General features: G+C 38.1%; 1 protein-coding gene across 11 annotated transcripts in view; it reads left to right on the forward strand.

Moving 5' to 3' along the window:
- Positions 1–15,251, forward strand: part of lrrfip2 (leucine rich repeat (in FLII) interacting protein 2) — a 34,060-nt gene that overhangs the window by 2,257 nt on the left and 16,552 nt on the right. For 5 of the 11 annotated variants that reach the window (XM_061745562.1, XM_061745556.1, XM_061745558.1 and 2 more), the window contains exons 3-13: positions 6,072–6,158; positions 6,959–7,018; positions 9,188–9,247; positions 9,391–9,429; positions 9,611–9,682; positions 11,805–11,852; positions 11,972–12,040; positions 12,249–12,338; positions 13,912–13,968; positions 14,312–14,365; positions 14,477–14,533. In XM_061745562.1, coding sequence (XP_061601546.1) covers positions 6,072–6,158; positions 6,959–7,018; positions 9,188–9,247; positions 9,391–9,429; positions 9,611–9,682; positions 11,805–11,852; positions 11,972–12,040; positions 12,249–12,338; positions 13,912–13,968; positions 14,312–14,365; positions 14,477–14,533 — 693 coding nt within the window. The remainder of the gene's footprint in view (positions 1–6,071; positions 6,159–6,958; positions 7,019–9,187; positions 9,248–9,390; positions 9,430–9,610; positions 9,683–11,804; positions 11,853–11,971; positions 12,041–12,248; positions 12,339–13,911; positions 13,969–14,311; positions 14,366–14,476; positions 14,534–15,251) is intronic. The other 6 variants (XM_061745563.1, XM_061745565.1, XM_061745564.1 and 3 more) reach the window with 2 other exon arrangements.

The raw sequence follows: 15,251 nt of genomic DNA on the forward strand, positions 1-15,251 counted from the left end.
AACTATGGCCAGAAGATTGATTTAGCCACTTAAACCCATCTAAGAATTTACTCAAAACATTTTAACAACAAACTGGAAGCTGAGATTAAACAGAAACAAAGCAACAAACAGATGCAAAGATCTCTATTATTTTCCACAATGTTTTTCTCTTACCTTTGGAAAACCTGACTGTTTTTTTTTTTTTAAATAAATGAGTTTGAAATTTGCAGAATTATGTTTAAGATTTGATTTTTTCGGTTTTAGACTAGCCTACAAAGTTTTCCATTCAATATTGGGTCATGGCTGTAAGATGGCTGTTTGGGATTTGCTCTAAATCTCAAGAACAAATCAGTGCTGAAGTGTGCAGGTTAAAGCTGAACTAGTAAATAGGTATGTTTATGTTTAGATTTTGCTAAATAAAATCTGTTTCAGTTAAAATGAGGGAACACAGTTTAACTACAGAGAAGCTGACTTAAGTTGAAGTGTTTTTGTTTAGGAAAAAAACCCAGGCAGAGAAGAGAGCCTGCCTGGCTTGTAACAACATGCCCTGGGATTATTGTATTTTGCTCTACAGCAGCCCTTCCATTCCTTAGCATTTTTTTTTTTTTTTTTTCAGAATAGGGTTTCAAAAAAACACGAAAGGAAAGATCTGAGGATTTCTGGCATATAAATATAGCTGTACAAAATGGGCACAGGTTTCAGATCAAGTCATTGGATTTCTTGCCTTTTTAAAAGTGGCTGTGTTAGATTAAGCAGTTAGTCATAAATACTTGTCTGGGTTCTTTTGTAGGAACATGCGTTTTGGAAGCTCTGCAGTTTGTCATTCTTAAGCAGCAGGCACAAGGCTCCATTTGCTCTCTTTATAGTCATGCAGGCTGATCATAGAAACATGAGTCATCTGACCCTCCCAGTCAGGTCCTAAATCTGAATCTCTTTGTGGAGCAAAGCAAAGATTAGATCAACTGTTTAGTGAGTTCAGGGGGTCAGTGTAACTTGCATATCACTTCCTTCCCAAACAAATCTTCATACTGTAGCTACTACCTCACTATTAAGAGAACTTACAGACTGCCCTTGGCATGCATTTCTGCTGAGAATGACTCTGAGTTTGAGCCTGCCCCTTGTATCGCTGTAATATCAGTCTGTTGAATGCCAGAAAGTTTCCAATCAAATAGTGGCCAACTGTAATAATAAAATGATCATTTTATGCCTTCTGCCAACCATATTAGGATCAAAGGGACTTCATAGTCATCATTCATTTTTCTCAGTGAACAAAATGAGTGTCTTTAAGTACAAGCTATGATTCCTACTCGTAGTCTATAAGATTTTAATTTGTGACATCAGTGGGATACTGCCGTTATCACAGTGTCACTTTCCCTTTTCCGACGTCGTAAAGAGACTTATCAGGTTGTAAAGCTCATAGGATAGTCTTTCAGTAAAGGCACTGGCTGCAGGATGGTAAACTTGTACTATCACCAGGGTGATTCTGTTCCTTTATCAGATAGAGAGAGCTTTTCATTGTTATTCATCAAAAAATTCTCTTAAAAACACATTGAAAATAACACTTCCATGGAGTTGTGTGATATCATTTTTAATGATAAAGAGATTTGGTCAATCATTTACATAATATTATCTAATGCTATGTGTCTGGTTTCCCGCCAATAAACTTGACTTTATCTTTTGAATGGAAATCTAGATTTACCTAAGGAAGAAGCCAACACCCTGCACTGTCAATGCAGAAAATTAAGTATGAACCTATGAAGTTGTCCTTCAGAGTGTCCACTTATTTGTCACATATTTCCAGAGCCAAAATAGATACAAAATAGAATAGAATAGAATAGAAGACTTTATTGATCTCCCAGAGGAGAAATTCAGTCGTGCAGCAGCCAAAACACACACACACGATTTATACAAAAGATTTAAAATAGAAATAACCAATAAATAGTTAAATAATAAAAAAGAGCAATATAAAAAAGTAGTAAAAGAGTATGTACAAGAGAGAGAAGAAAAAAAAAATAGTAAACACCAAAAAAAAACGGATAATATTTACAAAATATTTACAAATATTTAGAGTATATTATATTTATATTAGAGTTAGTGTATTTCTTTGATCATATTGAATTCAAAATTGAGATTGCAGGAGCATTTAAAATGATAATTAAGATTGCACAACTAATTCACTCCAGATAATAACATTATATGTAGGTTTATTTTTCAGTTTTTAAAAGTGGAATTTCATTCATAATTTGCATTATTGATTGTTTTCCTGATCACTATTTGACAACATCTTAACTTTGTCCCAATTTCCTGGAGTCGTAAAACAGTAATTGTTTGAATATTTTTTTTTTTTTGTGAAATAAAATATATTTTTTGAACAGAGCTGTCATGGTTGAATCTTGGCATTTTGCATGCTGTTGGCTGCTTGCTAAACGGTTTTGCCCGGAGTTTTAGGGGTGTGTTTCAGGTTGAAGTTGTACTGCTCAGGTTACATTCTCGGGCCTGTGACGTGGCCTCAGAGTCGAGCACAGTCAGACCAGGCTATAGATAGGTCAGAGACAGAGAGCTCAGCTGTGCCGCGGTGCAGAGCAGGTCAGACAGCTCAACAGGTGCAGAGTACACAGCCAGTGACACATCTCCCTTGCCTTCTCATTCTTTCCTTTTGCAATTTGTACTTTTCCTCCCCTTTTTTCAATTTGTACGTTATGTCAGGTTTCATTTTAGTCAAAGATTGAATGTGACAAAATCTAATCATTAGGTTCACCCCTAAGTTATGTAAAGACTGCACATGCCTGTTTTTTTTTTAATAAGACTTGTTTTGAAGTTATTTGCATTGTTAATGATTATACCTGGCAGAAAAACAAGCATTGCATAAAGCAGGTACTGTGTTTGTGTAGCTATGTTTGGAGTACTTATTACTCCAGCTGCCACCAAATAACCTGTATGATGAGTTTGGCTTTTATTATGTTTTTATTTATCTATTTTTAAGTCAAATCCTTTGATACTGGACATTTTGAGTCTGATTCTCTGCTTATCTCTATGTGAGATCAAATCTGTATCTACCCCTTAGATAGCAGGATTAATCTTCTTGAGGTTGGCACATTCCTATTAAAAATAAAATGTATTTTTTTTGCATCAAGATCAGAATATTGAAGATTGATAGTTTATCAAGTCATTAAAGCGTCAAAGTTCCATATTTTATCTAATTAATATCTACATTTTGAAACCTTTAGAAATGTAAACACTAGGAAATCAGTCTACTTTGAATTGTCTCTTATTGCTTATACAGTATAATTATACTTTTCACTTCATCAATTCTGTTTTCTGTCTGCAGATATCACCCAAACCCAACTATAACCAATCACATTTTTTAACCTGTGATCATCTTACTAATTAAATCAATTTGTGTTAATTTAGACAACAACTGTGGCATTTAATGCCTGCCTAATTGAGAGGCTGTTTCTTTATGGTGTATGTTACTGTCCTCTTCAAGAGTGCTTTTCAGAGTATGATAGCGGTAAGATTCAGTGCTTTTATGAATAACGTGTAAACTACCTTGAGCTCTTTTCCTCTGCATGCTCAGACAACTTTGACTCAGATTTTTTTAAGTCAGCTTGCAGGTCTTTGAAATACGGCCCTGTCAGCCTACAGATGCCAGATATGCTGAGGATGCAGGTGGCTTCCTCGGAGGTGCATTTGTTTTACTTTACAACATGTCCTCCAGGCACTTTATGGTTAATTTGTTTCAGTGCAGTTCAGTTTAGAGTCAGTTCATTCGAACTTTACGCAAGTCATTCACAATAACTCAGAATATTGTTCAGTTGTAACTAATACAGAAAAATACACTCACATTTTAAATCATTCGTCTTCCACAAATCCAAAAATAAAAAACGGAGGAGGTAAGCGTTCTACTATGTCCTGTTCTCTGATTGGTTTATCGTTGAATAGGTTTATGAACTGCAGAAATAATAACGAATTACACAGTATAAACCCTAACTGGTGAGATCAAGCGTTTCACAAATATTTGTCAATCTAATGTTACAGAAGAAACTGGAAATTGATGTAACTAATGTTTAGTTGCTCATAATTGCTCAGATTTGTTGAGCGTGGAGTATGAATAAGTTATTTGAATATGCGGTTTAATGTGGTTTGAGATGATTTTGAACTTGCTATCATAAATTTATTTTAAGACATGAATTGATATTTTTTCTTTTTGATATAAATAGTTTTCTTTTTTCCTTGTGGTCTATTTATGTGGCCAAATGAATTATGAAAGCTGGTGACAAGTGAGCATCTGGAGAGGAAGCTAGAAAGTGAAATAAGCACATGTGTAGGAACATTTCTGCTATTCTTTTGGCTGGGTTTCTTTGGCAGGGTTGTATCATCATAAAGATCCAAGAGCGAACAGTGAAAGGTCCAAGACCAGAAGTTTTGTGTGTGCACGGATGACAATCAAGTAAAGGAAAAGAGCTCAGATTGGAGAGCAGGATATTTGTTCAAGCAATGATGAACCTAAGAGCAGAAACTCAGTTTGGAGCGGAAGCAGAGCGGATCTAAACACAAGCAAATATTTTTCTGAGTTTGAATAGTTTTGAGAGAGCAGTACAACATCTGAGCCTGAAAACAAAGAATCCTGTCCTCAAAAAGAAAAGAAACTAAAGATGGTAATGTGCCCCCGTATTTCTTAAATGTTTTGACACCAATCTACATGCACGGTAGTGAGGAGGAAGACAGATAAAAAGAGTGTTGATTTGTTCCCCTCAAGGATGAGCTTTTTTTAGCAACCCTGTGTGACCTAATAATTTTTCACATTCACTCTCTAATTTTTACTCTAGTGTGCTGACATACTTGCAGGATTAGGCCCTTAACAGAGGCCAGCACGGCAACACTGCGGTGCTTTGTTGGACGATATAAAGTAGAGTACAGAGTTGGATCTGCTTTATTTGAGCAGGTATCGACCCATCAAAGTATGTCCAGACTTTTGCCCAATAGTTCAAGAATGACTCAGACTATCACTGGTTTTCATCCTTCGGCAATCTTGTCAGTATAAAGCAAAATGTTTATGTTCTGTTTGTTCACGCTAGGCAATAATCGAAACAGAAATAGCTCCACTCACAGGCCTCCTGTACAGTGCTGATAAGGAATTGCTGGATCGCTGACAGTGTGTGTGTGTTTGCAGGGAGATACTGTACACACACCCCTTAGTACTTTTAGACTGGAAGTACCGGGCTTCAGAGTATGTATGGTATATGATTGGTAATAAATATTTAATGGAAGGATAAACTACAGTCGTTACCCCCCCATCCGGCTGTGTATGGGGTGCTTCTATTAATTCATTTTGCTCAGGTATTCTATTAAAATTAGCTCCTGCTTAAAGTTTGACTCAGTTGGGGCACATTTTATAATGCTTGTCACTTCCTTTCCTTGAGGAGACTTTTTTTTTTTTGTACACTGTTTCCTTTTAACAAGAATATGGTAGTGTTTTAGGGTCAGCTATTTAGATTTTCTGGAATTACTTCTGTGTTTACAAGTAGAGCAGAAACCAATTTTGTTTGTATGCTGTTGGCATCTCCCCCATGAGGTATTTAAATCAGCCCCCCCTGAAGTTGATGGTTCACACATGTTGTCTGGGACGAGGCAACTAAACTCTTGGATCACATGGCTATAAGTGACAGATGAAACTGTTCCCCCAAGATGTTTTGGAATATTTAAAGAGTAGAGTATTTATCTTATGTTTTACCTGTGCAATGTTAATATTTTGGCATATACACATACCCAAAAAAGGCATTAATTTACTTTTTAATCACAAAAAATAAAAGATACCTACTGCCAGGTTACATTGCCCTGGTGAATATATTTTCTCACTTACGTGTAAACAATTTTTTGAAAAGGAAAAAAAAAAAAATTTCCGAGTGTCTGTTTTTCCTTTACAGGAAACTTATATCTTTAAATACGTAAATACGCTCACCTAAATTATAAAGTTCAGTTGTTTGTTTGACTTATGCTGTCCCATGTCATATTCCTTCCTTGCACTCATTGGGTGTGACTTCCAAGTTTCCATTCATGCCTGAAAGGTGTGTCCTTGTTTTGTTTCACAGGCTGAGGCGAGGCTGGCAGCGAAGAGGGCGGCTCGAGCAGAAGCCAGGGATATTCGAATGAAGGAACTTGAACGGCAGCAGAAGGAGGTATTTCATGCAAAATGGACCTGATCTGCAAAGATGTACTGGGAGCCTTAGGCTATATCCACACAAAGACAAAACACTTAGGGTTTCAAAAACATTCTGCCTAAAGGCGGAGATGTGTCAGTAAGTGTGTGCATCCACATGAATGTACTCAATAGGTCTGAAAACGCTGTAGAATACATGCCAGTCCTGTTAGTAATGGAAATAAGCGAAATTAGGCGGCAAACCTTTGAGAATTTGCACTTGAATGAGTGGAGTGTATGATGCAAGCGTCTCATAAAAGTTGCGGAGCAGTAGTAACAACACAGCCACGTAAACGCTGTCTTCAAATCTGGAATCTGGTTTCAAAAATGATTGTCAAACCCCCCAAAAACGCTGCGTTGTATGGATGATACGCTGTTTTTTATAAAATACTTCTGCGTTCAGGCCGGAGCTTGTCTTTGTGTGGATGGGGCCTTATTCAACATATCAAACCCCGTTATCAGAGCGCTTTCCTCCCACCACATCTCTCTCCTTTTATTTATTAATTTTCCTTTCCAAAGAAACTCCCACATTAACTGTGAGATACTAAGGAGCTCCTCGCCTTGGTACCATGAATGTTTGGGTTTGTTTTTTTGTTTTGTTTTTTAATGTTGAATGTCATACACAATTATACCCCACAAATGTAGAAATGCAAGTGCTGCATGTTCACATTCAGACCAAGACGTTCTATTGTTAGTTAATGTTGCCCACTTTTTGTATTTCAGCCCTTTTGAGTGAAATAGTATTGTATGCTTTTCCTGACATTTCCTCCCTCTATCCAGCTTTCTTACCACTCATCCAGCAGTAGCAACAAAAAATGGGGTCAGATCCACCAGTGGATGGTAGGCCAGCAAAGGAGTGTTATTGCTTTTCTTTTCCACTAACACAGCCTGTCGTGTGGGATTGAGTCCTAGTCAACCCTGACCATTTAGCTCCACTTGACTCACAGACTACTTTGTACCTCACCGTAAAAGTATGCCTCTGCAGTGTATTTGTTTTGGAGACGCTGTAATCTGTGACTGTGTGTATATGTAGAGCGGCCTTTGGTTTTTAGCTTTTTGCGGAGTGGTTGACTCTAAAAGCAAGGCTATGAGTTGAACATTTAACTATAGTCCTCTAAACTTCAGTCATTTGATGCTTGACATTAATCTGTGTGTGTGCTGGTGTATTGACACAAGAAGAAAACCACTTTTCACTCAGTGCTACTAAATGGGAGAATTTATATATTACGTTTCTATGCAGGGCTCCAGACTAAGTTTTTCGCCTAGTGGAACCAGTGTACCAAACTGAACACTTTTGAAGTTGCACGTCTTAAATCAATTAAACATTAACACTCCAGATCTGTTTTTAATATCTTGATTTAATTAGTGATAAGTGAATGATTTATTCATCAGCAGTTCACAGAAATGATTAAACTTGTTTTTGTTCAAGGAAAAACAATATCCAAGTGTGACTTACGGCTTTGAGAGAAATAAATAATTAAGTTAAACTTGTTTTTCTTAGACATGGATGCTAAAAGAAGGAAATCCTTGTAAGATGAATAACACTGCTATTTCTGAAGGCTAAGCTGTCCATCATTGAAACAGTTAACAGTGGTGCAGGTAAATGTGAAAATGTAAACATACACTTAGGCTAAAGATTTCAGGTTTACATATCAGTTTCACATCAGATCATTTCAGATATTAATTTTTTCACACTTCGGCTAGGGGCAATAGATGTTGTAATTTCTGTATTATCTATTCCTGCCTTGTAAAGGCTGCTGGCCAACATGCTGTAGTCCATCAGTGCATGTATGCCCTCAAAGTTGATGTGTCAAGCTGTTGTACTTCATAAGTTTGTCAAGTCACGCAAAAAAAAATGTTTGTAACCAATGTTCGGCCACGCTTTGATTTGTTTATTAAATTCATTTCTTAATTTCTTCACTTTACAATCTGTATTAAAACTTCATGCTGAAAGGAATGCACCTTGTATTGTGTTGGGAGGACTTCACCTTCCTCGCTTATTACTTTCTACTTGATTACTCCGTTTAGTATCCTCATTAGGATTTAGGTAGGTGGTGTCACAGGAGGGTCAGCATGATCTTTTCCTCTGAAAAACGAACCAAGAGTTCAAGAGGCCAAGCAAAGTGATAGCGATTATTTGTTTACTTATTCAAGGAGATTATAGCCCACACACCACCGTTTACACCTGGTGTTATGGTCGATTTATATAAACTCTTCTTTCCTTCTTTCTCACTCACATGCCTAACGTCTGCATGAACTTTCAGACAAGTTGGAAGGCCATGCGCTGCCTGTACTTAAGTTGCCGTTTAGTACTTTTGTTTGGACAAATTTGAGCTTTAATTGATTGGCATGCAGTTTTGTGGCATTGTTTTAGTAAGTGTATGCAAAGTCGTAAGGTTTGAACTCCTGGGTGGCCAAACCATGTGTCAAAGTTGTATTTATGCTCCCAGAGTCACCGTTTGGTCATTGATTTCAGTATTGCCATCTTGGAATATTCCCAGCTAACAGCGAAGGAAAAATTCAGTTAATGGAAAAACCTTGTTATTCATTAAATTCAGGAAGAAAGCTCACCCTTATTTGTAGTGGCATAATCTTGCTGAACTGACTGCTGATTGTTGTTGATTAATTAGATATATTTAAGTTATCTATGACTTAAATGATTAGATGATGTTCATCACTTTCCTTCTAGGTTTTAATAATGCATTGGACAGTTTTTAGCCCAATTCTAACAGTGTATTTCCAAGTTCCAGTGATGAACCTAGATGTACAACTTATTCACACTTCCTTAAAAAATGTTGCAAATGAAAATAAATCCCCACGGTCTGGAGCCCTAAACTGGCATGTATCCTGTTCTTAGTGAGGATAAAAGCTACAAATGTTTGACATCTGTTTGGTGACTTAAAATGCAGATGTTTAGTTTGGCATGGGTGTTCTGCATCGTAACTGAGTTTTATACGGCTTCTCTACGCTCACTGTATTATTCTTGCTAACCCTCTTTCCTGATTTCAGGCCGAAACAGAAAAAGCCAGAGCTTCTAGTAGTAGTAGGTCCAGCAGCCGTCATCATCGGGTCTGTATCTCCCTCACACATTTCCACTTTGTCTTCCTTTAATTGATCTCTTCCTTCCACTTTAATACTGTCCTCAATATCTCTTCATCCACATTTCTGTCTTTCTGCTTTTCTGCTGTGTCTCCATGTTTCCACATAAACAGAGGCTGGATGATGACGTCATGTCAGTCCACAGCTACAGGGTGCGTACAAAGGGGCACTCTGTGTGAAAGCCATTGTTGGTATAAGGAAAGAACTCATAAAATATATGTTAAGGGTGAAATACTGTCTTCTGGTTGTGCCGAGTGCTGCACATATTTTCCTTGAGAAGGGTGCGCCTTATATTTTTTTCTCTTTGTTTTATTTTTTATTTTAAATTTGAAGTCAACATCCTCAGCTGTCCGGGACTTGGGATCTAACAAGAGTCGATCCAGTTCTCGTAAAAAGGATCCATTGGTGCGTTGTGTGTGTGTGTGTGTGCATTTGTGTGACGGCATTACTTCGCTGCAGTTTTCTCTTTTTTTTTTAGTTATGTCATTAATTTGCTTGTTTTATCAGGGTATTTTGGAATAATTTTGTTTTAAAATTAGAAAATTTTGCCAGGTTATACCGTTATTTAATTTTTGTTGTTTTTTTTTTTTACCTCAGCACAGAATAGGCTTTAGCATAGGATAGTCTGTTGAACACATGGAGAGTTTGGACATCACTTATAGACAAAGACATATTGAAAAAAAAATCTCCTTTTCTTGTTAGATATTGTTGTACAAATTTGCAGTCCTGGTGAACTGCAAAACTGTACCAAAAGTGGTATTGTTGATTGTCACGTCACACCAGAGGCATCGTAAGGCCTTTTTGCCAGAGCCTGAAGCTGAATGTTTTGATGCTAGTAGCCACGAATGGTATTTGAAATACTGAATTATCATCTACATGAAATGTGTTCTGTGTGCTGTGCATGAATATTTATGAGTTTTACCATCCCACTTATAGCCTGCATTAACCTTTAATAGTGCTTTGAAAAGTCTGTGACTTCTGTCAGTCTGGTGGGCAAGATACTTTTCCAACCATTAGCCTTGTCAATTTTTGAAAAGAAAAAAAAATACATAAAAGCCTTTTCCATCAGGTGTAATATGTAAATGTCAAGGTGCACAATGTGCTCAAATCCGGTTTATCTACTCAGGTCCCATTTCCAAAACGTATGCTAGTGTGACCAACTGTTTTTTACTTGGTGACGGTCTGGTTCTAGTTGTTATTACTGCTGAAAATCAGTTAACTGTGCTGACTGCTGAGGTGAAGTGTGAGGCTCGTTAGTGTCAGTCTGTGGAGATGCCAACTATAAGAAAGGTGGACAATAGGAGCTGATTTAATCACCAAAAGTGTGAGTCACTTGATGAAATACTAGTTTCTTCATTGCTAATCAGTCCAGAGTAATGGTAGTGGCCACTCAATTGTTTTTTCTTTACTTTTTGTGTGGATTATTTATTGATCGGTCATCAAGCCTTGATGAATAGGCAGGGCCCCAGACAAGAATCATTCAGGTGGCCCTTCTTCTGTAAGAAATACTATGTTAAGTGGATTTATTTTGACAGTGGGAATATACATTTATAATATAAATATAGGAAACTCATAATAGGCTAATATTGGAGCAAAGAATGGGAGTTGCTAAGCTGCTATAAGACTGCAGGGTAGGGACAAGGATGTGGAAGTGTTGGGTCAACTGAATATCATCGGTGTAATATACTTTACTATAGAAATACCTAGAGTTGTTTTGCATAAGGCATCTTCTATAAAGATGCCAACCCTTATACAACTTTTGCCATTTTTTTCTGTGGACTAGCCTATGATCCTGTTGGTCTTTATTGTAATAAACAATGGATTAAACTCAACATCATGAACCTGATTTGTCACCACTTCTAAAATTCAAAAACCTGTAATCCTCTTATAAGCCTCTTAACAACCACCCAAAGTCATTCACAGCAGAGCTAGATGGTGAATTTAAAGCGTAATGTCACATTTTTATTATAGGTTTTTTGTAGCATTAGTGGCCTTTATTGAGAAAGTAGGTAGGCAGGAAACTGGTAGACAGAGAGGGGGGGGCATTGCAGTATAGAGCGACATGCCGGGATTTGAACCTGCGCTGCCCGGACGAGGACTATGGCCTTTACAAATGGGTCTGAATTTGGTCATTAGTAACTACAAAATTCACCAGGTGTCATTATTCCAGGTTGTTGTCATTATTTTTTTATTTCTTCTGGTGGAGCATGGTCCCCTGCCCCCAGCAGTGCTGTGTTACACGCTGGGCTAAGCCTCAAACGTTTAAAACGTCTGGCTACACTCCTGAGTTACACTGCAGCATTTCTACCATTGTGCTTGATATGCATGATTTGTGACGATGTGCACTCACAATCTTTTCCAGTTGACTTAGTCAAAAAATGCACTATCAAACAATTATATGAACTTAGAAAAGTATAGGACTCTGAATAAGTTTTTCACTACAATGCATGTTAATATATGCATACAACTGATTATTTTTTTTCATGTTTCTCTGATTTTAACTGCACATCTTCTGGTTTCTCTTCAGTCCGATAGCCTCTCCAATAGGTCTCTGCTCAAGAGTTCCCGCTCCACTGTATGTAATTTTTGCATTGATCATCCATTTATTGCTGGTTCATGTTGTTTCCTCTGGTTCTTTTGTCTTAATATATTTTATTTTCTATTAATTTATCTTACATTTTGCGTGCTGAACAGAGTTCTGTGTACAATGACCTGCACAGCCACAAAAAGGGTTCATCTAGCTCCTCCAAGAAGGACCTGCTGGTCAGTAGTATTGATGTCTCATCTGTGACTTCAAGCATGAAAGCTCTTCATATTGATAATATTAGCTTGCAGTGGTGGTTTAATGCCGATTACCTTTACAAGGTGGACTAATCATTGCTTTGTAGCACATAGATCATGTCGTGTTATCAGTTGAGGATAACTTGTGCCGATGCTTGTTTGAGGTCATACTATGCTACAACTCTTCTAGACTGGACTTTACCATGATCAAAGGACCTACTCCAGCCTTGCGAAGACCAAACCAACTCCTCTGTCCTCCACTTCCACCTATCAGCCACGGGTTGGTTCTCACGTTAGCTCTGCACAGCTTTCTCAGCTGGACCTTTTTTAAGCTGAGGGAAATCCACAGAAACCTCGGCCGGCTGCTTTCCTGTGCATGGTGTATTTATGCCGAGTGCAGTTGATATATAGTTACACTAAGAGATTTAGTTGGGTTGTCATAAAATCATCCCTTTGCAGAGAGATGCATGTTAGTTGTTCATAATGTTGCTTAGTTGTGTTTAGAAAGACAAAGCTTGGCTTAAAGCTGCGCTCTTTGGCCCTGTCCCAATACACTCACTACACCTAGTTTTCATCCCTACCCCTAAATTTTGCGCGTTCCCGTGAGTCTAGTGGTGTCCCAATTCCTCTTTCCACCTAGGGGTAGTGAAGAAAAGTAGTGTAGTGGTTATGAATCTGTCCCTACGGATCGAGGGATTTCCGATGCTCACTAGTTGATGTAGGGACAGAAAAATTTCCCAGAATGCTTTTCGTCGTCATTTGCGGACTGAATCCAAAAAAAAAAACATGGCAGACATTTCTTATTTTTTAGTGAATAAAATCAATATTTTGAGTTAGTTTCTGCATAAAAATGCGTTTTGATTACATTTCTAGCGAGAAATATATATTTTACTTTCATAATATTCACTCAGTGAATGTACATAATCACTCGTTTGCCGAAGATCACGCCAGGATAAAGGCTGATTTATGGTTCTGCATTACACCAACGCAGAGCCTACGGCGTAGGTTACGTACCCTACGCCGTAGGCTCTGCATCGATTTAATGCGGAACCATAAATCAGCTCCGGAGCCGGCAGGCAGAAATCTCGAAATTTTCGGAGCAAATTTCTTAACAGGCGTAGCTACAACTGTTAGATTTCATCTATTAAACCAACATTTATCTTCCTAAATGATTTATTTCAGCCAGCGGTAATTCTCAATAGAGCTGCAGGTTTCTCCCCCGGGACGACGGCGCAGGTTGACCTGGCGATCACGTCTGTACTCCGGCTGCTGCTGCTCCGAGCCGGCGGCTCTTATCATCTCCGAAAACATCGGGTCAAATTTCTTAACAGGCGTTATTTGGATAAACTGAGTCCATGTTGGGGATCTTAATGGTAACTTTTACGCCTGAAAAAATATTAAAACTTAATAAAGTTGCATATTAACAGCGCTACAGCTGAAATTAAAACAGCTTTTGGATCTCAGCTTCCTGATTTTAGTGGTGGTGCTGAAAGTAGGAGTAGTGGGAGTATTGGGACAGACCCCTGGGAAGATTTCAAGTGCCCTAAAATCTGTCCCTTCTTTTTTAGGGGTAGTGATAATGAGCAAGGGCTAGTGAAAGAAAGTAGGGGGAGTATTGGGATTGGGCCTCTATCAACAATAGTTCCAGTATTCAACAGTGAAATGGGACAGTCTCACCTTATTATCTCACCTTCTCTCTCAACACTTAAAACTGAATACAGTATTTGTTACAGGATCAGCAAAACTTTCATCCTGTTTTCATATCGGCTCATCAATTTTTCACCACCTTACAATTTAGCTGCAGCATCCCTCTGTCCTCTGAAGTGACTTTTCCTTGCTCCCTTCCTCAACAGAGCACCACTTCCTCATCCTCCACCACTGGCACAGCGCTGCCTCGCAGCTACAGCATGGTCAGTTTCTGTTCCCTCGGCAGCCAGCGCTGCCCTGCATGCCTCTAGTTTCACTTCAGAAGTAGACCTTCCCCCTCTCTTTTGGCCACATACAGGGATAGGATGCCCAGAGAGGCCGGGTCAGGTTAAATTTAGCTTCCAGGCACCCTAAGCACTTGGCTGGATTCAGAGATTTGTGCTTGAGTTTGATAAGTCAGGACTTTATAGCTTACTTAAGATGAGTATAGACAGTGTTTTCCTTTTTATTGTGTGGCCTTCCATTTAAACTGCTTAGCGCTTGCATCAAAGATTTATGTTCCCCGTCACATCTTGCTGAGTCTTGCATTGTCTCATGTGCCTTCAGGCCTCCATTTATGATGACACTGGTCTTTACGGCTCAGGCTACAGTTCAAGAGCTGTAAGTCGCCTAAATGTGTGAAAAGTCCTTTCTTTTTTTTTTATTGACACCCGAAAACAGTAAGTTGTTGTACTTGTGGTCTGCTGTGTGTCCACACGGTTCCATTCACAGCCGTCTGAGTACAGCTGGTACTCCTCTGGAGCCAGCTCCACTCGCAGCAGCCCTGTGGTGAGACATTAAAACCACCGCCACCTTGCATGACCACACACACGAGCAGCTAACGAGCATCTGCTTTCTTCTTACTGTCAGTATACAACTGATTTGTGCACGAGTAGCGATGGTTTGTTGGAGGAAACTCAATAAATGATTAATATTGTGAGATTTTCTTGAAGTGTTGTACAAGCTAAGATTTGTTCTTTTTTTTTATCCTTGCGTTTTTGTTTTGACACAAAACAATAAAGGGGACAAAACATAAACATCCTCCGGGTTCTAACCAGGTCTTAGTTTTTTTAGTTTCGTTTATTTATTTAGCAATATAAGACAAATTGAACAAAAAATGAAAAAACATTAAAAAAACATGCAAGGAAAGGAAGAAGCCTGGTGGCTTATATAGAATCCTTTCCATATATGAATAAAAAACAAAACAAAAGCTACACAAGGGGGAGTAAAAAAACAAAAAACATAAAAGAAAATGTAACTCAGATCAAATAATAAACACTACAAAGATGAAACAATAAGAAAGTTCTTTAAATGTTTTTTGAATATTGGCAAGGATGGTGATTATTTAAGAGATTTATTGAGTGAATTCCACAAGTGGGGCCTCTGAAAGTGATGAAAGATTGATGTTTCCATGTTCTACAGAAACGGTAAATTAAAATCATCTTTGTGCCTTGTGGCATAAGAATGAATATCGGAATTAATTAACACAAAAGAAATTATGAAAAGA

The sequence above is a fragment of the Cololabis saira genome, chromosome 17 (assembly GCF_033807715.1).
Source record: "Cololabis saira isolate AMF1-May2022 chromosome 17, fColSai1.1, whole genome shotgun sequence".
Taxonomy (NCBI): Eukaryota; Metazoa; Chordata; class Actinopteri; order Beloniformes; family Belonidae; genus Cololabis; species Cololabis saira.